The sequence below is a fragment of the Drosophila simulans genome, chromosome 3R (assembly GCF_016746395.2).
Source record: "Drosophila simulans strain w501 chromosome 3R, Prin_Dsim_3.1, whole genome shotgun sequence".
In the NCBI taxonomy this organism is placed as follows: Eukaryota; Metazoa; Arthropoda; class Insecta; order Diptera; family Drosophilidae; genus Drosophila; species Drosophila simulans.
This window is the reverse complement of record NC_052523.2, coordinates 7266619-7289600: the sequence shown is the minus strand read 5'-3', so window position 1 is coordinate 7289600 and position 22982 is coordinate 7266619. Positions and strand designations below refer to the sequence as shown.

The 22982-nt window shown below is 43.3% G+C and overlaps 2 protein-coding genes across 8 annotated transcripts in view; both read left to right on the top strand.

The window, feature by feature from the left end:
* The window catches only part of LOC6727511 (cubilin), a 48145-nt gene that overhangs the window by 19243 nt on the left and 5920 nt on the right, over positions 1-22982 (top strand). For 6 of the 7 annotated variants that reach the window (XM_039294779.2, XM_016175557.3, XM_016175559.3 and 3 more), the window contains 9 exons: positions 19211-19309; positions 20160-20337; positions 20422-20448; positions 20510-20718; positions 20819-21032; positions 21361-21578; positions 22010-22136; positions 22207-22308; positions 22536-22964. In XM_039294779.2, coding sequence (XP_039150713.1) covers positions 19211-19309; positions 20160-20337; positions 20422-20448; positions 20510-20718; positions 20819-21032; positions 21361-21578; positions 22010-22136; positions 22207-22308; positions 22536-22964 — 1603 coding nt within the window. The remainder of the gene's footprint in view (positions 1-19210; positions 19310-20159; positions 20338-20421; positions 20449-20509; positions 20719-20818; positions 21033-21360; positions 21579-22009; positions 22137-22206; positions 22309-22535; positions 22965-22982) is intronic. The other variant, XM_039294780.2, reaches the window with a different exon arrangement.
* Positions 1298-9470, top strand: LOC27207436. The gene is made up of 2 exons (XM_039294785.2): positions 1298-1689; positions 9297-9470. The coding sequence occupies exon 2, from the start codon at positions 9360-9362 to the stop codon at positions 9468-9470; it is 111 nt and encodes a 36-aa protein (XP_039150719.1). The 5' UTR covers positions 1298-1689; positions 9297-9359.

Here is a 22982-nt window from a genome sequence, read left to right as displayed (position 1 = left end):
TTTCGATGCCTTTGTCGCTGCCTTTTGCAAACTTATTAATTAAACGCGCTCATAATTATTTAAGACAAGCTGCCGCCGGAGCAAATTCAATCTGTGATCATTGCCCCCGATAACCAGAGCTGCAGTAATCAGAGTTAGAGGAGCAGAGTCCCCTGCTCAGCTGCCTAATGTGGCAGAAGCGAAGGCAAACAAAAGCGGTGCCATTTCAAAAGAAATCAATGACAATTCGTTAAAGGTCCCCCCCGGGGTAACCGCTCTCCAATTTTGCAACCCATCCCACAGGACACTTCCCAGGACATCATCGACATTCGAGCAGCGATTAAAGACAATTGAAGCCGCAGATGCAGAGGCTTTCTTATCAGTTGGCAGAGCTCTCTGGCTTTTCCACACTCTCTCTCTCTTGTGGAAAAGCTCGCGCCTGCGCTGCCTGGAAATATGTGTTATCATTTGCCAAGAGACTGGCGCTTATCAGTTGGCCAGAGAATGTTTGCTGGGTTATCCCGCCTTTGTTTGGCCCAAATAAATCGCTGACTTGGCATGCCGGACGGAGCAGGGAAAGTCAAAGACGCCAGTGCCCCAGGCACAGGTCAAAGTATCTGCGATTCGATGCCTCGGACGTAGAGCAAGAAAAAAAGAACACACTGCCATTTATCTTGGGCGACGTTTTTGCCCTAATGAGATTTGCGCCAAATTAAATGAAATCGAAAATTCGGCGCGCCAAGCTCGTTGGCAATTTAAATTGAAGGCGGCAATTATCCGCACAAACGGCCAAGGAGCAGCATAATGAGCGGAAGCCGAAGTTAAACAAGATTCTCAGCTGTCAGCTTTGGCGCCACCTGATGTCCTGGCACCTGGAAACCCTCGGGTTTCACCTGAAATCTGCCACCTGCCAGCTGTCTCGAGTGGCGGCTTTGGCTTTGCCTTTGGATGGGCGATTAAAGCGCTCGTCGGCCACTCGAACAAACAGAATCGACGGCTCATTGAGCCGCAGCCAAATGAAATCCGGCGGCAAACAACTTGAAGGATCCACTCGAGGAGGAGGAGGCTGCGCCAAGGAGTCCTGAAGCTCCTAAAGTGGGAAAAAGAAGTGCAAAAAAACGAAATCATAAATTCAATTTGATTTATTTCGCTGCCGTACTATATTGGCGTTGGCCTAACAGCCGCCTCTCGATTCAAATGGCAGAGCTTTCACTTGATGTCATCGCGGCGTGCGCTCTCTCGCTTTTCCTCCGAGTTTTCCCCACATTTTCCGACTTCACTCTCTGCCTTAAATGCCGTGGCAGCAGCCGAGCGTAGTCAGTCGATTTCAGTCGGCCGTGCGGCACACACACTCGCAACGCGCTTCTCAGCCAGCTCAACTCAGCTCCGGATTCCGCTTGCCACCAGCTTTTGAACGCGTCATTAATCGCATCGTGCGACAGGAGCCTCGAATCAGTTTTCCCAGCAACGCGCGCACTTTTCCCGCCTTGGACCACCGATTAAGGTCCCTTGTTCTTTCTTTCCGCCTTATTGCTTCGGCCTGTGCGTTTGCATTTTAATGTTTGCTTAAGCATTCCGTTGCAAAATCCAAAATCCGGTCAAACCAATCCCGGCGATAAGAAAGTACATTCCAAACGGAGAGCTCAACGCGGAATTGTTCGACACAAAAGTGAATTACAAATCAATTGAGAAAGCCCGCGGCAGCGAGACGTAAATATTCAAATGGAACCCGAATTACATATTCTTTTGAAATTGCCTTGGCTGTGGTGCACAATTGAGACATTCGGCATTTATAAGATTGTGGAGTGGGCTATTTATGGTGATCAATCGGGGCAAAAGGCTGGGAATCAGTTGGTGGGATTAAAGACATTTAGACATCATACTCGCTTAAAATTAAACAATGATGTTCGAAAGTCAGCAAAACCACTGCAATATTTAAAATAAACCTCTTTTGCGTGCATACAAATTTGAAATGCAAATGCTTTTTGGGTGCAAAACAAGCTGGCAAACAATTCTAAATAGGAATACCTTAATCATTTATCACGAATCAAATTATTAAATGGAATTCACTTGTATAACAACTAAAATGAAAGTCACTCATGTTGCGTACTGAATTATTTATTTCACACACTTACAATGCAGCATTTCCATTTAATATCAACCTATGACACCTATTCCTTTGACCAAACGAGAATGGCCATGTAAATTGATTCTTGGAATCGGTCCACATGCCCAAAAAAGTGCTCATTTCAGCAAAAATGGGTTTTATTTGCATTGAGCGAATGTTCCTTCGGATGAGTTCACGTTCAAGCTAACTCGCCATTTTCAAAAGCAAACATACAAATGCGTTATTAGTTCACATGCACAATGGCCATACATTCCTAATCGGTAACCCTGGCTGCTTTCCTTGGAACGTCCTTACACAGGAGAGGGCAATCTGGGCAACGAAAGGTTACAAAACGAACTGGAGGCAGACAATTGTTGGGGGATTTACAACATGGCCCTCGTATTGTTTGCAATGCAGCAATAAGTCCACACACACACTGGATAAATGCGGAAAAGACAGAAGACAGAGGGTCGATGGCGATGGCGATGGAAATGTGTCCACGGCAGTTATGACAACTTCTGCTGGGTCTCACCTGTTCCACCTGTTCGCCAGCTGCTTAATTGGAGTCACAGCCAAAGTCCGGGCGAACTTTCCGATTTCCGTTCCTGCAACGCGTGCCACTGACAGGTGACAGCTTCGATTTGAGGCAGGACTAAACGCATTGCTTATCCTTCAATTCATTTTTTAGATCTGAATATACTCGTGTTCGATACTAAAAAAGGGAAATGCCCAGCGAGATAAAATTGTAGTTTTACTAGCAGAAGATATATTTTTCTGTTTACACTTTCAGCAAAAGATTAATTGAATTGAATGCAATATTTTTCAAGAGATTTATACTTTGATTTTCAACGAAATGATTTTGTTTAAAATGCATTTTTTTCGTTCACGCTTGTTATAAACATGCTAATAACGACAACAAATTATTCTAACAAATACCCAATATGTTTGTAAACATTGTGTAAATTACTTTCATTTTTAAATTCCGCTCACGTTTCAAAAGTGATTTTTTCAACAACATACGAATTAGTTACTCAAACCTGCCTACCTAAAATTGCATCTTATTTAATAATTACTCACGAAAATCATTTTCGTAATTGACTATTTCTCACATCCGATGTTTATCCATACAGTCTATCATCAGATGAAAGTGCTTTCCAGGTTTCTTTGCCATATGCAAAGTAGTAAACGTACAAAAAAGTGGGATTCAGTTGCAATTTGCATGCAGTTCGGCAATCGCTGCGAAATTGAAACGTGCCAAATGTGCAAACAGAGGGCCGCAATCGTTTTCCACCTTGTTTGGATAGCCAACCAGGTGATAAGCAAACATAACCCAAAGGGTAACCCAACTCCCATGAAAAGTCAACGGGTGGGTTGGGTTGGTATTAAACTCAACCCTTTTTCAACGGCACTGCCACTAAATCAGGCTACTTCCACCAGGTAATAGAGAGATAAAATTTGCTACGTGTGGAAAATGCGAAGAAAAAAGAGACGAAAGTCGGCGAGTAACTTTGCAAATAATGTTACCCAGCCACTCGAGTGTTTAGGAACCTTTACGCATAAATTATTTATTCATTTGCCGTCGCCGGGTTTTTATATGCATCGTTAAAATTTCTGTTTGGGATCTCAAAGTGAATTTTCGGGACCTTTGACCCGCCCCCCCAAAAAAAAAAACGGAAATAGGGTTTTTTACTTTGGCTATTTTATAATGAGCTGCACTGGATTCGGTTTTCAACCCGTTGCTCATATGGTTTTCCTTTGCGCCTTTGGTCCTTTGTTCAATTTTCACTTTTGCAAGCGATTTTCCCGCCGGCTGCTCACGTGAAAAGCGACGTGCAAAACGGCGTTGAGTGGAGGGCGTGGTCTCCACTTTCACAGCGAAAGTGTTTATTTTATTTGAAATAGAAATAAGTTTCATTTCCGTTTTTTTTTGTGCCATTCCCAACCAAAATTATAATAATACCCTGCGGCTGCGGGCCAACGTTGCGTATGAGCGATGTTTTTTCAAAATATTTCCCCATTGAAAACGCCGACTCGAAACTAATTAGCGCCCTGTGCGCCGAGTGCTTGTTGTTTTGAAGGCTTTCTGCAGCAGCTTTGGCTTTTGCCCGTAGAAAGTAGCCAGCGTGTCCACGTCATGTGATATGAGCTGGGAAAATATTGTTAGAAAAATGCTGCAACTTTTTCATTACATCAACTTGACGGCTGCGAAGTGAAAACTTTTTAGCAACCAGCAGGAGCAGGCGGAAAAGTGGGAAGGCAAGCGGCTTTGCCAGCTGTGGATGCTGTTTCTTTAATTTGTATTTAGTTAGCGGACGATGCTAATGAGTTTGCTGATTAAAAAGGGACCGTCTTTTGATGTGCCACCTCTGGAATGAAATTTGCACAAGGCTTACCAGCTTTAAGACCTTGTTAACTGGCGAAAAAACAAAAGACATAAATTATTCGGCGAGCGATCAAACCATACTCGCAACCTTTTAGCTGGCATCTCCCGCGTGGAAAAGCTAATACAAACTGGCTGAGCCAATCAATTACGAATAGTTGCCAAAGTTGAAGTCATTCCCACTTAGCTACAGCCAGTCTATCAATCTTCTAATCAATCTGAACGCAGCAAATAGCCAGCTAAAGTTTCGCCCTAAGCATTATGAATTTATGGACCGTTTGGGAGTAGTCAAGTGAAAACTATGCCGATTTCAATAAAAATCATTAACCGAGCGAGCACTCAAAGGTTCGGTTTCGATTGAGTTTCTGTGCGGGTGGGCAGAACTTTCCGACACATTAAATATTAATGAAATGCCACGGTAATTAAGCCTAAACACAGAAAGATAAACAAACCGCGAATGGTCGTAAAATGCGATGAGGTGGCGCCATCGAAATGAACTTCTTTGACCAAGCACATTTGCAATCGAATTATAAATAAACAGAGGCTGCCACAATGAAATAAGCGCCGACAGGAAGCCAATTCAAATAGCCCGAGTCAGCACTGCTGTTAGCCAAATACTTATTTCCAATTTCTAATGGAATTGGCATACAGCGAAGGCCTTGGGCCTTATGGCTGATTAGCCAATTTGAATTTTCAATATTTCCGGGAATCTTAACTTCTGTTTGGTAAACGCGTAATATTCCAGCCTTGTGCTGCCTACAAATTCGCATTGTTTCCGCATCCGAGGAGAATGAATTCACTTGGCCAGAAAGATGTGGCTTTAAGGCGAGAATTTCATTAATCTTTGTCGCGCGTTCCTTGGCATATTAAAATATCTCTTTTGTGATACGTGAATGCATAAAATGGCAGACAAACGAGAGTCGAGCATCTTTGTGTAAGCTTTAAAAATCTCCCCCATAAAAGCCAACGTGAAACATGCAACAAGCTGGGTCAGGAAGCGGGCCAAGAGAAGGCCACCACCACCCACCAGCTACTGTGTCGAGGCTATACCCACACACTCTTACATACACACACTCACACACACGCCTGCATACGTGTATAAGCCCCATTCATGTGGGTTACAATGAGGGCCAGACGCTTGTCCAAGGAACTAAGACAAAGGATACACAGAAATCAAGTTTAAGTGCAGTTGAAGGCGGAAACGTGAGCCTCACACGTACACTGAGAGAAACCGCAGGAAAACATTGCAAATATCATCAGTAACATTTTCAAGCTAAAAGGCAACTTGTTTGCTTTGCTTAATTGCGATCAATTCAATCGAAAACCTAAAGAGCTTTGTTGTTAGTAAGGAAATTGTTTTAAAGAGTATATTTATATGGATTTTATTCAGCTCAAAATCATACATTCATTTTACAAAGCATTAAGCCATTAGACTTTTGAATATTATTTGCTTAAATAAAACATGACACCATCAAAGCCAACTGACTATGTAGATATTCGTATTAAAATTCAAACAAATGCCTTTTCACACAATGCCACAACAAATAATTAATATTGTAACATTAATGCGGAAATCGTATTTTTCACATTTAATTGCAATTCCAACTCGTTACCACTCATTAAAATAATTTATTTAATGAATAGATGACAGAGTATTCCCTGTTCAACATTTTGGTCTGCCAAAAAATGGGCGGAGTCACACCTGACTAAGTATTGGTGGCAGCTTTTAAATCAGATACGTTGGCTGGTAGTTGCGAAGTGCCGCCTAAACAAGTGCAATTATTTTAATGCACTTTTGACTTGTGACATGGCAAGACAGCGCAACAACACGGCGACAGGCTTAAAGCACTGCTCGAGCATTTATGCGGCTATTGTCCTGCCACACACACACACTTATGCAGCGCCACAAAGACAGTCACAATCGGGAGCACACAGTCGCACAGAGAGGACTCCTTGAGTCGCATCTGCCAAGGTCGCGGCGTGCAGTTGAACTTGACAAAGGATAAAGGATTCGCTCGGCATTCGCCTGGCGGCTTTAATTCTGCATGCAATTTCATAAACGTTTCGCTACCCTCTCAGTTCACCAAGTCCGTGCAATTTTCCATAATTTTTTTTGTGCCCTGTCCCGCGGAAGTTAGGCCAGCGTTAACCCTTCAAACGATTCGCGGGCGAAACAAATTGAATTTATGTGCCAGCGCACACGACGCCACGCAGAAATGTTGCCAACGTCACTGGCAGTGCCTACGCACTCCAGGGCGCCATTCTTCGCTTCCGCCCCCTTTTACTTACTTTCCCTACGCCAGCCACCCCTTTGGTGGCCACGACATGGCCCATTTGTTCTATGACCTCTTACACTCCGCCACCCGTTCGCTGCTCTCCCAGTTGGCAGTTCGCATTTCGCCTTTCGCCAGCATAAACAAATTTTGCAAATGTGCGCATAAAACTTACGAAATTGCAAAAATTTATTTTATTTCACAGCACAAGCCACACACACACACACATACAGAGTGTGGCAGTGACAAGCGCCTTTCCTTGGCGTTTCCTTTGTTATGAGGGCCCTGCTATCCTGTCATCTTGGCCTTCTGCGTCTATCTGTGTTTGTGGCTCGTCGCCTTCTGGCGCTAATTTAATTAAGACTCATAGACAAAGAAGCCTGACGGACCGACAATATGTGTCAGTGCAATGTGTTGTAAGTCTTTTCAAGTGACTCCGACAGCCCCGCCCACGAATATTTCGAAAATTTCCACAGAAAACCGACAATAAACAAATATAAAATAAATATAATTTCAGCCTTTTACCGTCGTGCAGTCATAAAACACAAACGCTGGCAATTCAGTCAAGTACTTGGGCACGTTGCGTATACGACTCGTTGCCCGGGCGATGGCTGCATTTCATTTAATTTTACGCCTGCCGCTCGGCAAATATGATTTTATTGATGCCCCTGCGGCTTACATGTGTAAGCTAAAAATAAACTGATAAATTGACTTATTACAACATAATTCGCCTGCTGGCAAAATTGGTGTGGGAAATTTTAAGTTTTTGTGAATTGCTTTTTTTCGGCCAAATAACAGGTGTGTACGTGTGTGTATGCGGAGGTAAAGCAGACAGGAAAGCATAATTTATGCAGGTAAAGCGGGGAGAGCGAAGGACGAGCATTTCATTAATATTAATTGACCAATTCAAAGGGACGGCAAACAAAGAGCAATTGAGTCACGAAAACAGGCCAAAAAGCCAGTTAGTTCCAGGCTTACTTATAGCTTTTTTAAACGCACTCGGAGTCGAGACAAATGGGCCCGAATAAATAAAAATAAATATTTAAATGGCCAAGCCTTTTATACACGGAATTTGCACAGCGGGCAGCCACTAAGTGCGGCGAATCAAATGGAAAAATGGCAACTGCCACAAGAATTGACAGGACCTGCTGCTGATGCCAAGAATGGCAAATTATTTGCGTGAGCTGCTTAATTAAAAGGCTGTTTACAGAAAGTGGACCCCAAAAGCACTTTTCCACAAACTTAAGCTCGGCGAATTTGTTGTCCTTTTGGTCCTGTGCAAATTCAATTCGAGCTGCCATTGATAACGACTGACAGCAGCTGTGGCCATTTGGGTCTGGCATTAGTTTTTATTTTCCACTCCGTTCACCTTCCATTTGGCACTGCAAAAACTTATCAAAGGTTCCAAGTTTCAGTTCCTGTTTTGCCGAGCAAATGTCGGCGACCATTGAATGGTGTCAGCCATTTTCACTTTGGCAAAAAGAAAGCGGCGATAAAGTGAACATTTATTTGATGATTTTATACTCTTTCAACGATGTTCGATACTTTGCTGAACCAGTACTTTGGTACCAGTGAATGTAAAAGGATTTCATAGGAAATAAATAAATAAAATATAAACGTTACCATATATGCAATTATATAAAAATATAGGGTTACACTTTTTCAATTTCTTGTATGATAAATTTACCTTTTAAAAAGAGCATTCCATCTTTTCCTATAGCCGCGAAACTTTCTCGCAATCAACTCGATATTATTTTTATGTTTTATTTTCGCTTTTCAATGTATCGAATGGATGGCTTGTCAAGTTTTGTTTCGATGTAATTGAATTTTCGCCCCCCTTTGGAGTGGCGCACAACAGCGATAATTAAGTATACGTGTCGTGGGCCCGGGCTGCCATGTCAGGTCTCATAATGCACTGGCAATTATCGTCAGGCTGGCAGCAGATGAGCAGTGCAGCTCAGCAGCTATTAGACAGGATAATAGACACTCGAAATTGCATTCAGCTGGAGGAAAGTGCAAGGACCCACTCCCTCCGGCCGGACAGGACAGCATTAATCATCTGTCAGTGGCAGACAAAGGACTCGGTCACCCTGGGACAGCTCGGCTCGCCCTTATGGGTTGTGATTTTTGGCCGAATTCCCACTCGAGTCACTCGTGATGAAGTGCGTAAGGGAGCCAGTTGGTGTGAGTGGAAATGGCCATGGACATGGGGGAGGGATATCACACATACGCACTGGTGGCGACAACTTTTGGGCTGTCCACAGGCTGTCGGGCATTTCATGCACAGCCGAGCGGCTGATAGGCAGCCCTCGCAATTTATGGCAGGCAATTTGTATCTGTGGGTGGTTGGTGATAGCAGATAGGTGGTGGTTATGGCATTTGTCAGTGCCATTCGTAGTGACTGTGTAAAGGGGGGCAGGGTGCGGATTTATGACAAGTGATGGCCCAGTGGATCAACCGATAATCTCTACTGCGCACAGCCAGGCAATCTCAATCGCAGTGGCACATATGCAAATTTGCAAATTCCCACCTCACTTTCTCTCTCAAACAAATACAGATAGAGCACACATCGAATCCAATTCAAAAGTGAGGCACTAGGAAGCAAAAAAAAGAGTCCCGTATGAGTAACAGCGCCATGGTGGCCGTGGCCATATGCTGCATCCTCGTCCTGCTGGCCGTCTTCATCGTGATCATCATAGTGGTCGGCCAGACCATCGAGGAGCCCAAATGAGACATGCTCCAGCTGGGACCTGGCAACTTCCCAGATGGATAACAGAGGCCCCCACAAAATTGTTAGTTTGCTGGGGCCGCCAGCAAAAATTTCGTTGCCACCTCATCAGCATCCGCAAAATCATCATCAACCACATTTTCACCCGGCTGAAAAATTAGCAGAGGAAACAGAAGGATTAGGAGGAGCAGAAGGAGAAGCAGGAGAGGAGTGTAGTGGAGTGGCGGAAATGCGTCCCATCGTCAGTATCCATTGGCTGTGATGTGAAATTTTTTGAATTTGTGAAGCAAAAATCAATCGAGAAATCAACCCAACACAAAAGGAGCTACTAAATTTTGGAACATTCCGCATCCTAAGAACACACACATCTTCATGTAGCATTTCTGTGTGTTAAGTGTTGTTAATATAAATGTATATATAGACACACAATCTATGAATACAAAAATATATAGATATCTAGACATACTTACGTAATTATATATGAATATATAGATATATATATATATATGTGTGTAACCCAACCGTCGTAAAGTTGCGTTCTTTTTTATAAAAGTGTTGTTAACAAACCGATTTTTATTGATGTTTTAATGATGTTGAATACAACATATACGAGCATATATACATGCATACACACACGAAAGTGGAATAAGTTTACATTAAAAGTCCAGCGATGTCAGAATTGATGAGCGGAAACCCAAGAAGCCGAAAAGGATGCGAAGGATTAAGGAATCGAGGGAGCAGGACAATAGGGAATGCAACTGGAGAGCTCAATTGTTTATTATACCGTAAGATCATATCAATTCGGAATGATGCCAGCAATTGCACTTGTTAATTGCACAGCAATGAAGGTAAATCCCTTGCGGGATTGTCAGCGGGAAACCTGGAGCATAGATATAGCTATCTAAATAAATGGATGATATGGATTATAGAGCAGGAGGAGATATGCATTTTATATATCAAAAACTTTTGGATAAGTTTTACGTGTACGTGTACCTAGGAGTAGCCAAATCTCGTGTATACAATAGAAGCTGTTATCAACTATGGAACTTACTCACTTGAAACCAAATGAACTAGCCAACTTTAAACCCCACAAACTGTAATTTAATTGAACCCCAACCAAACAAACAACTACTCCAATTAAATCAATTCAACGCAGAACGTACGTGCGCTGTAAAGGATAATAAAAAAATAACAACTTCCACTCAATTCGACTCAATTCAGTTTTAATCAATGCAAATGCCAGACTCAGCGAACACAATATTCAACAAATGATCAACGCGCGGCGCATAAATTAATATATTAATTAAATACAAAAATCAACAAAAGTGGCCAAAGTCGGAAAAGAGAAAAGGTAAGCCGAACATTTTAGCGTGTTATACAATGACTTTTCCCTGAATATCCTGAATAGTTTTAATAGAAGTTCCCAAACACTCTTTGCGGCTTAAAGTCACCTACCTAGATGGATCAACTGGACAAGGACGAGGGTGGGCTATAAAGTTTCATTGCTGCCGAGGCCCCTGTCAATTTGATTAAAATTGATATGCCCAGTTACTGGGGCAACTGCAGTCCTTGGAGTCCTTCATGTGGTGTGGATCAACCGGTGCCCATGGTGCCTGGGCAAATGAATCGGAGCAGACTCCAGGATGCCAGACAAAAAGTCAACTTGATGAATATTTCCACCTCAGTCCGCATCAAGTAATCATAAAGTGATGGAAATTCAATTTACACAGCATTAAATATGGCAAAAATGGGGCAGCGTTGTTGTGGGTGGCAATTTATGTGTGTTTTCATGTTTTGTGTTTGTGTGGTTTATTATTATGCAGATTAGGGCAAGTTCCACCTTTACCTTTTGGCTTTGGCCCGACTTTACCCACTTGATTTTCAGCTGTGTCCTGGGTGTGCATAAAAAGCCGCCCCGAGCAGCTTGAACACGCCCCCTGCCAGTCCGCCCCCATCCTCCAGCTTCTCCTCCACCTCCATATGCAAATTACGTTTCATTTTGAATTTGTGCTACCTTTTTGCCACACACACACTCGCACACTTTATGGCCATTCAATGCCTTGGCCAAATTGAAGCTGACGGCAAATGTCACGTTTTATGACTGCGTTTGCATATCAACAGTGTGTGTGTGTGCGAGGTGTGTGTGTGTTGTGTGTGTTTAGAGGGTTTTCGAGCTGCATCCGCTACTGGAAGCACACTCGAAATGCTCGAGTGCCTATCTGGTTTTTCACTTAGTCAGCATTATGCAAATGCGGCGCTGCTTCCAATTTCAATTTGTTTGTTTATGAATTGCTACTAACACAAATTAATTGTCCAATTCCAGGGCAGATTGTGGGCGGCATTCGGTGGGCGCGGCTGTGAATCGCAATCGCAATCTGATTCTGCATTTGCAGCTGAATCTGAATCCAAGTTCAAATGCGACAGTGCGCAAAAGCAATTATCCAAAGGAAATTGCTCAATTAGAAAGTCGAAATCGACAGTCAAACTAAAACACACAACAACTGGCAAAACAGAGGCAAAGGAGAGAGATTAAACTAAACGACGACCTATTTAAGTAGATACAATGTCCAAGGTTTAAGGACAAGATTCACTTTAAAATCCTAACTTGCAGATAGAAATGGTTGATTTATGAAATAATAATTTATAACAATTTTCGTCCGTGATGATAGGAAAGCTACTTTATGTCCTTTTCTTCAACCATTCACTAGACTAGAAAAAGTTGTCTCCTTCAGTGATTTCGCATAAGTAGAACTATCTCATTATTTTCGATTACATTTGCATGATGAAGGCCTCACAATGGCAGCCAGATAGCTTCTAGGAATTGCAGTCGGCAGCCAGCGATGTGTAAAGCGCAGATAGAAGATGTCCACCTAATGTTGGCAGGACCAAGGACGAAGTGCGCGGGGCTGGGGAATAAACTGCTGCCTAATGACTCGAAATTTAATGCAGTTTTGTGAAATGTAGCAAAACCAATTGGCTGGCTAGTTTTCGGGGTGGATTTTCGCAGCAGTCATGGCCAAAATGGCGCTGAGTCAACAGCCAATTAATCAATTTAGCCAGCCCTCAAGCTGTCTGGGCCATCAATTTAATGTGGGCACGTTAAGGACAACGGTCTTGTGTTGCCAGGATGTAACAAATGCCAACGTTTTTAAAACCAAATTACAGCCGTGCAAAATGATTCGACAACAAACGGAGATTTGGCCCACCAAACACACACAATGAGCGTATTTTTCATCTGTGGCACATTCCGGATGCTTTTGTTGTTTGTGTGCTGCTTTAGCTTTTTTGACCGTGTCGCTACGCATTTTAATGCCGCCAGCGAGTCGGGCCCAGATTTATGCCCATTTATTGAGCATAAGTGTTGGGAATTTATGAACCAGCCGCGCCCAGTTTCCCCCACTCCAAAATGGCATTTTAATAAGCGACTAAGATTGTGTGTGTGTGTGCTGTTGGGTGTCTTTGTGCTGAAATGAAGATTTATAAACCGCCCCGAGTTGCTTTTCAACTCCCGAAAGTCGGGTTCAGCATACCCATAAATCTCCCACAGAATCTTGTTTAGTTTATTGAATTATCAACGGGCGGATGTGAGTGTGTGCTTGTGTGTGTTGGCTTGACATTGTCTGACATAAAACTAAAGGAAATATCAAACACGTGCGCCAGTCACAGGGCACTTATGTAAATACATTTCCCCTTGACATCCATCCCCGCAAACGTTTATATTTATAGTTTTATTTGTCTAAGGTTTGCCGGAGCGGCATTAAAATTTGCTACCGCTTTCTACTTATCTACATCTCGCGTATTTTCCTCATTTCCCAAACAATCACACTCACACACACACACACACACACAGATCGCCTCTCGTGGCACACGCATTTCCACTTAATTTTCCTGACTCATTTAAATAAATTTGTTTGGTTTCGGTGGCCTTAAGTATGCGGAACACGTTTTGGGGCAAATCTGTGAAAAATAATTTTCTGTAGCATATTTTTTGGGGCCGACATCATTGAGTTGCAATTATGGAAAATACTATAAAACGTATTTACTTCTTTTAAGCTAGAAAATAACGTATTCTGCCGGAAGACCTAGGAAAACTTTTCCAAAAAATAATAAGGTCCAGTGCCGCAAAAACCCCAAGACCACACAGGAAAAGAGAAGTCAATGAAGTGCTGCACTTGGAATGGCAAACCGAAACATGAAACTTGTTCCACACACACAGCAACACCGAAGAAAAACAACAAATTAAAACTTTAAGCTTCGAGGCGCCGCAAAGGAATTATTTCAATGTCTAAAATCTTAACATTGACAGCAGATGCTGCAGAAAAGGGGCACTAGATCAGGGTTACGGCACAGTGCATGCCACTTCAGAGGCAGCCCCACCATCGTGCAGCGAGTCCAAATGGAAAGCTATGCCATGCTGCCATGCTGAAACCCCCTGCGATGTGCACTTGGCATCAATCAATAATTGCCCATTGAAGGCAGCTGCTGGAAGACTAGCTGGTTGGGTTGGCTGCTCGAAGCGAGGATGCCACGCCATGATTGATTAGCGGCATGCAACACGAGGTGCTTCAGCAGAAACCCGACTAGACAGCATAATATGGCGCTTATTGAATTGAGTCCTTTGGCTGCTCACTACTGCGCCGCCCATCCTCCCTTCGATCCTTCCCCTTGGTTCCTTTCTTTTTCGTGCCATGGCCACAGGACTGGCTGCTGGTGATATTGCATTGTATCTTTGAAATCGCCTGCGCTGGCAGGACACTCAAGGATGCTCGTCGAGTGGCAGTCGGTGTTCTTATCCGCCCCCTTAAAATCTCTTTGACTGCCGCTTGCATTTCCATTATGTCAATTTGCTCCTTCTTCTCGGGCCATTTAATTGCCATCCCTTATTAACCGATGAAAAGATGTGAGATGCATGTGGCACCTTTACACTCGAAACTTGCATAGTGGGTGCCACAGATATTTTGTTCATAAATATATTAAAAATAGCTGCTCTCTCTCTAAAATACTGATAATATTTTTATTAGTATTATTATATATTCTATTATTATTATTCCATAGACCATAGATTATTGTTTTCCGTGCAGCTCTTTCATCTCGGAAAATCACTTAATACATATTGACTCTTTTTTTCCGTTTCGTTGCAGGTACGTTCGCAAGAGTCAATCGAAAGCGTGAGTAGCAGCCACAGGCAATTTTATTATTTGCCACTTATCGATAAAAAAAAAAGTTCTTGGTTCGACGTAGTCAAAAGTTCAAAGTTGAAGCGGCCCTCAATTGCAGTCATCGAGCTGAGGGATCTCGGCAAAGTGCATAAATAAATGCAAAAGAGTTTAGGTGAAAGCCAGGGGACGGATCTCAAGTTGACCAAAAGTTGGGCATAACTTAGGCTGCGAGTGCTTGGGATTTCTCTGTGGCCACCGGGGCGTATGCATGATATTAATTATGAATTTAACCCACTCGCCAGGGCCATTAATGAGCTTCAAGATAATCACCTGAATTTAATCACCCTACTAATTGGCCATAAATTAGTCTCAATTTACCTAATAGCTAACGCAAATATGCACTTAGGACCCCCTGCAACATAATATGCATAACTATGCCAGCCATTTGAAATAACCAGGCCCGAAACCAGAACCAAAATCCAGCCTTGAGATTCTTGAACGCCGGCTGTGTCTAAGATCCCTATCCATACTCATAGAATCTCATCATCATCATCGTCATCCCGGGCCATCAGCACTCACCTGCCTTCGTCTTAATCAACGCGTTTTATCGCCATGATTTTATTTTTCGGCCTGGAATAAACTATTAGGAAAACTCATTTTCATGAAAATCCACTTTAATTGCTATTACTGTTGGCGGCGTGTTGTTGCCAACGTTGTTGCCATTTTCCCATCTGAGGTTTTGGTTATGGCAGCAAGGCAGTCAGATGTAATCCACTGAGCAAATGCAAGGTATCTGTCACGTCTAGTTTACAATTATTTCCCAAGAAAAAAAGCTTTAAATAAATTGTATCTAGGAGCAAAAACATGACTCGATCTTTTAAAAGTTCTTATCCCAGTGTTTTTGATTTGGCATAAAACAATTGGAAAATGCTAGCATGACAAGTGGAATTAGCCAGTAGAGCTTGTCACAAATAAAAAGTGTCAGCCTTATAAAACATTACACAACACTGCAGCCTGTCATTCGCTAAGCTTTCGCCAGGATTTTCTCTCAGTGAGCCGCCCAGGAATCCGTGTATCAGAACGGCATGCCAGGCAGCAATAAAACAACATAAGGCACTGTGGCGTCTCTCTGGTTTTGGGCCTGGTATTTGGCGAACGGTGTTACTTGTAAATTTAACGCAAATTGTCTGTAACATGAGCTCCTCCACGAAGGTGTCTTAGGGGCTGGTGCAGGGAATGGGAGCGGTACTGGAGGATGGGCCTGTGGTCGACTGGTTTTTGGGTAAGGGGCATATAAGGACACTGCGGGTGGCTGTGTAAGTGCCGACAGCAGTGTCAGCCATTAAATTTTCAAGAAGTGTGTACTCGAGCAGGAAACCCAGGCAGACAGCAGCAGGCGGCAGGATCAGGTGCCGGGGGACTTAGCCCAGTAGACAGACAGAGCCACTAAAGATTATGTGTTCAGAAGGGCGACAAAAGTGTCGCAATGGAATCAGCCCATAAAAGAAGTTCTCGATTTGAAAAGTAACTTGAGCGTACGAGTGGGTTTCCCTTTGCTGAATGAAAGTTTAAAAAGTTTTACTAAACTCGAAAATGGTCCTAGGCTTTACTGAACTGCAATCTTAGTAAAGAGATTAGTATAGACTTCTTGAGTGGATTATAAATTGAATTATGTGTTAAAACAATTAATAGGTTTTATCTATCTTCAAGGATGTTCGTTGAAATTTCCAAGATACAATTTCCCTTGGTAATGCAAATATTTCAGTGGTGCGATCATTCCGTTCAGGATTATTAAATTCTCGAGAATCCGAGGCACATTCCCTCGTGTCGCCTGGCCCAATTTATGTGTGTGAGTGTGTGGGTGAGTGTCGGTTGGGTTATTAGTGGCATTACGTGCCTCCTGGGGAACGTTTTCGTCATCGGCATCATCGTCAGCGTCTTGGTCTCGGTTTCGGTTACGGTCCGGGAGCATTTAGTGACACGCATCCTTGGGGCGCTATTTGCGCCACACCGCAGGCTGTGGTGTGTGTGTGTGTGAGCCGCCCGGTGCCTCCCCCAATTACACCTGTTCGCAAACGGTAAATATATTTAGCAGACAACTTGTTTGCCCAATGGAATTGCTGCCATTTAGCAGCTTTTCATTGCTTCAGTTAGTTTTCACGGCACGCAATTAAAAGCTGCAGCATTGTGCAGGCTTTGTTCCAGCTGCGATGGCATTGAATCCGAGGCGCAGCCAACAAAAGGTGTAAATTAACATAATGACAGAGGCGTCGGGAGGGGGGTGGCGTTGGGCGAAAGAAGGGGGCTGTATGGCAAGAAAACAAATGCCGGAGCAGAAGTGCAAATGCGTTGCCGAACACAACAAAAATATTTATGGCGATGCAAATGGCGTCTGCATAAAATTTATTGACACTTTACTGCGCATTGTCATTGCGGTGCGAAAAGTGGGCGGGGTGTTTTTGGGGGCTGCAGGGGCGGGGAGGGAGCAGCTTCCGGTTGCCAGAGTTTTGTGCTGCGGTTGACATTGCTACGCCCATCGTCACGGCCACGCCTCTAGTTTTTCTACCCGGTAAGCGTGGATTACAAGGGTACGCATACGTACATACATATTATATATGGTGTTCGTGAAAGGGGGTCCAACCGGAAAACAAAAACCCACAAGCGTATAGTCTCGGGTGCTGAGATTATTCGTTGATAAATTAAAACAGCATAAACTTTATAAAATGGATTGTCAAGTCATAAAGGTGTCTAGAAGTACGCAACTGACTTATGCATATTGTTGCTTACTTTTAGATACTTTAATAAAGTGTTCATTTCTGTCTGTCAGGAGGTTATAAGAAATCCAAATCCATGCCACTTATTAAAATTAATATACAAAAATAGCCAGATTTATGCAATTCATTTGAAAGCAGGGTATCCCATTGTCCAGAAACTTTTCCCTAGAGTTCTTTAATTTTTTTTTGTTTTGTGGCACGTAGTCAGCCTTGCGTCGCTGCACGCAACGTGTGTTGGTGTGCGGGGGCGTGAGGTGGGCGTGTATGAGTGCCACACAAATCCGCTTTCATTTTAATGAGCAAACTTTTGCTCGTGCGCCATTTATTTGCTGTTTAGTAAACTGCATTTCGGATAAAATGTCGCTGCTGAGTATGAGTGTGTGTGCATGTGGGTATGGGTTTTCGAAAATTAATTTTAAACACCCATACACGGTTGACAAAGGCGGTAAGCTGGGGATAATCGCACAGATCGCTTGCCTAAAGGGATTCTATTCGGTTGCGTGAATAATTAAGTGGAAATTATGTAAACGGCTTAGTTGGGGCTTTGGCCAACACAATGTTGACAAGGAGTATTTGGCGATGAAATCACAAAATCAATAGGCAAACCGTTTAGTCAGTTAAATTCGAGGCCGACATTTATCCCCCACTAGTAGTTTTCGGCATTTGATTTCCACCCAAACTCAAACCCAAAACCGTACTTTCGGCAACTGCGGACCGCAGCTGCAGCTGCGCAGCCCACAAAAGCCAACACAAAGCATGGCCCAAACTGACCTTCTGCCCGAACATCAAACACATCTCTCGGTCGACTCATTTATTATGTGCTCCAAGCGAATTTAATTACAAGCGGAACACCCCCAAAGGCTTTGGTTAATTTCTAACCGATGTGGCCATTTATGGGGAATTCAGAGCTGTCAGTTGTAAACCGATTGGATCAATCATATTTTAGCCTTATAAAAATATATGCAAATTGCAAGCAAAGTAATATATTTGATACAAAAAGGACATACATTGAATGTAGAGCCGGAAAAGGATTTAATAGTCCTGAGTTGTTATTTTCTTAAACGCAACTTGTGCTAAACTTACGCCAGTGCAAAGTTCAAGTTACAAGAAAAGCAATAGCTGCCTCTACACTATTTTGCCTTTTGGCTATGATGGTATACTAGCAATTTGAAGTTCATCGAGTTAAAGCCGGAGTAGTTGGATTTCATTTATTAAACTAATTAAAAATATAACAGAGAGTGTTTTCTATGCGAGAGTCTAATAAAAGGCTTACGGGGCTTTGGAAGTTAAAGGAAGTGGATGCTGCTCAAATCACCTTGAACAATGCAGCGCAGTGTGTGCTAGTGTGTGTGTGTTTTGGAAAGCTCTTAATAATTTCCGCTGGCTTTGGCACACACACAGACAGGCACTCTTACTTTACGTTGCGTATACGCCATGGCAGCCGGCGCACGTCGAGTACATGAATTTCCTTTCCCAGCTGCACTATCGGTGGATTCGCTTATCGTGCGGCTAGCACCCACACCCACGGCCAAAGCTGAAAGCCATTTGGATAGATAGATAGATAGATAGATGCGGAGCGTGTGAGCAAACAAACAAATGGACAGACGGTCGGACAGCTTGTCATAAAGTCGAGAAGCGCATTTCCATGTTGGGCGTCAAGTTGTGACTGAAGCAGAGCAGGAGCCCCATATTCAAGCATATCGAAATCATTAACGCTGTCTATTTGTCTACCCCCCGTTTTCAAACCACCCCCCAAAACACACCCACTCCGCCAAACACCACCAACTACCAACCACCACCCACCGTGCAGGCGGTGCTCATTTAAAGTCGAACGGCGCCGACGGAGAGCCTTGGATGCAGCCGGTGGTGGCCTATTTGGAGGTGTCGTCGCGACCCACGAAATCGCCAAGTAGGTGGCGCCATCTCGCCCTTTCTCTCTTCCCCTCTCTCCACCACAAACAGCCAAACAACCACCCATCCACCACCCACCACCCACTCACACACACACCCGCTCAAGTTCAAATCCCCCATCTCGATGTGTGTGTGTGCGCCTTGGGCCGCGCGCGTGTGTGTTTGTTTTTTGGTGTGCGAGTGCCTGCAATGCGCGCCCGTAGTTAACAGTTGCGTTTTACTGTCCACCCGTAGTGCCAGTTGCCCTAGTTGACCAACTCAAATTGCTTCCTAGTTGTACACATATCAAACGACAACCAAACACCCACCAGAGAAGAAGTCAAGAGATTAGATCTGTAGTGCCAAATAAATTTGGTGAATTATGGCCAATAACTATAGCTATCTAATCATATAAATATTGTAATCTTGCTGACACTAATGAAAAAGTATTAATTTGAATGAATGATAATAGCTCATAAATACACTCTGGTTATGAACAAAAAACTTGAATAAAATACATATTGTCATATTTCTATGAAAAGTATTAAATCAGAATCATATTAAAACTAATTGTGGATAGATTTAATGTTAAATATACTTGAAATTCCAAAGCTGCCCAGCTAAAATGGGATAATTAAAGACAATTGCTTTTACATTTCTCTCTGTGCACACAAAGCCATACACACCCACACATTGACATGCCTTGTTAACAGCTCGTGTTCCGCTGCTACGTTCTATGTATGTGTTCTGTATTGCTGTGTGTGTCAATGTCTAGTCAATATGCCCGCCGTAAACATCCTTTGAACTTACCGATGGCCATGTGGTGTGTGCCAACTACGCCGCTCCACTTTTCTCCTCCTTTTCCACAGAGTGTGATCAGACATTCGTGTCGCGGATCGGCGGACCCCAGAATGGCAGCTTCTCGGCCCCGCTGCTGCACAACCATCGCAATCACTCGCGCCAATGCCTCTACACCTTCCTAGCAGGACCTGGTCAGCGCGTCGAAGTAGTTTTTAAATCGTTTAATTTAAGAGGAAGTCCGCCAGAGTGAGTGCAATTTAAATAAGTTGCGCAAACTTACCAGATACTCATATATTTCCCTCTCTCTGCTTATTTCTGCCCATTTCGCAGCGGTTCGGCCGTCGGTGAATTACCAAGGTAAATATAAAAACAGTTTACTTAAGTTGAATACCAACCGTAATGATGTCTCACGTTTCAGTTGTGTTCATGAGTACATGGATATCTACTCGGAGGTGCAGTCGTCGGAGCCAGCGGAACTGATCAATTCGCCATTCGGTGGCCGCTACTGCGGCACCATTCCGCCGCGTCGTCGCATTTCCATGTATCGGGCAGTTGCGATTTCTTTTTTTAGCAACAAGAACGTGACCACGGACCTGTTCGAGGGCACGTTTAGGTTTATAAATGCATGTGAGTAGAGGGAGTTATGGGGCATTACCCGAGCCGCCCCCACCATTATTGACTACTGACTGTCTTGTGATTTCCTTCCTTCCAAATTCCACCCGAAAAGCGGAATATGAAATTGGCATACCCATTGCGGGGTCGCCATGTTCCTACACGATAACGCCCAGCATGAGCGTCAACAAAACTGGTGCGCTCATATCGCCAACCTATCCAGGTGCCTATCCGAAGGATATGTCATGCACATATCAGTTTCTTGGTGAATCGAATCAGAGGGTTAGATTAGAGTTTCGGGATTTTGATCTATTTTTTGGTGGACCACAGTGAGTACCTCTAATGCTGCACAGTTAAAAAACACACACAAAAGACACACAGCAAAATAAAAAATACCCAATCACACAACCGGTAACAAGTCAAGATCAAAGCAAGTGCTGGCTTTTGGCCAAAACTTGCTCTGATTGGCAGCGCACACACTACCACACCACACACAATCTGTGAACTATCTAAACCGAATTTACCCTCATCCGAATGTCTCTAAAAACCAACTCTTCTCTATCCAATCTGCTATTCCAATCTGCAATTCGTCTACAACCAAATTTCAACTCAACTCAACATCACCACCACAACTGCAAACCAAACCAAATTAAACAGCTGCCCATTTGACTATGTGAAAGTGTACGATGGTCCAGATAATTCGTCAGCATTAATCGGTACATATTGCGGGCAGCAAAGAAACTTAGTTTTGTATTCGAGCGAGTCGAGCCTTTTTGTTCATTTTTATACGTTATCGCGCACCGCAAATACCCAAAATCGTGGCTTTAAAGGAATTTATGAATTTAGCGAGAGTTTTGTTAAATTAGATTTTATACGTAAGTATTGCCAAACATCTATAATGTTACAAACTATGTTTGTCGTTTCAGTTCTGCCCACCCCGGCAGCCATTTTGTGATGCCCTCAAATGCTCGACGAAAAGTGTAGCCTACTTATTGGGGCATCACAAAATGGCTGCCACGGCGAATAGCATTTGTCAGCTAATTGTATGTGCTTGAACCCACCTATTCACTGGCTTTGTTCGTTTTGTGTGCTATTTTTAAGCTTTATTTATCCACCTATCGACACTGCAAATTCTAATCTTTCCACACCTTCTCTCTACTTCAAAAACAAATAACTATTTCAACGCTATCTGGTGATTTCCGATCTGCTCTACAATTCGAACTGATTTGATCTGATTGCTCTATCGAAATTCAAACTAATCATTCGCTACAAAAAACGAAACTGCAATTTGTACTATGCACATCAGGTGAAAATGATGGCATTCACATACGTGGCTCAGAATGTGATCAAAAGATTTTATCGAAGAAGGAATCCACTGGCTTTGTGCTCTCACCCAACTATCCCTATCCCTATATACCAAAAACTGTGTGTAGGTAAGTACAAGTTTCTAGTTAGTTTCATAGAGAAAGAGGGCTTTCATTTAATATTTGCATCATCATTTAGATATTTCATCTATGGCATGCAGGATGCCCAGCATCTGGAGCGTGTGCGTCTGGAGTTTAACGCTTTCAATATACCTAAGGTGGAGCACAAGGACAAGAGCGAGTAAGTTGCTTATTAAGCAATAAAAAGGATTGATATTAATACTAGCAACTGGTTTAACACTCAATATACAGACTATTATTATAAATTTTACATCAAAAGGGGAAGGGACTTTCTAATTTTAGAAAGTACAAGAGAATATCCAGAATATCATTATTTCCTATTTTTATGATCGCGCACCTTTCCTAGTACAGTTTTTTTAAATTTATTTATTATTAATTCTATCCAAGGTCCAACTGCACGGACGGCTATCTAAAGATCTATCTGAAGGGCCAGGAGACGGCCGATGCCTACGACAAGTTCGACTACGAGTTGTGCGGCAATGAGACGCAGCGGGTGATCAGCGAGGGGCCGCGGCTGGCCATGGTCTTCAGTTCGGGTGAGCTGCAGGGTCGTGGCTTCAAGGGCAAGTACACGTTCGAGACGGAGTACAAGATACCGGGCACGGCGGCACCGGATGGCACCTGCAGCTTCACCTACGTGAGCAGTTCCAAGAAGCGCGGCGAACTGAACAGTCCGAGATACCCCTCCAATTATCCCTCGGACACGAATTGCTCATATCTCTTTCTGGCCGAGGCCGATGAGCAGGTGACCATTGTGTTTGACCACTTCAAGATCAAGGCGGACAACAATGCAAACGCCACGGCCGGAGCTTACGGGTGAGACCAGGATCAAGG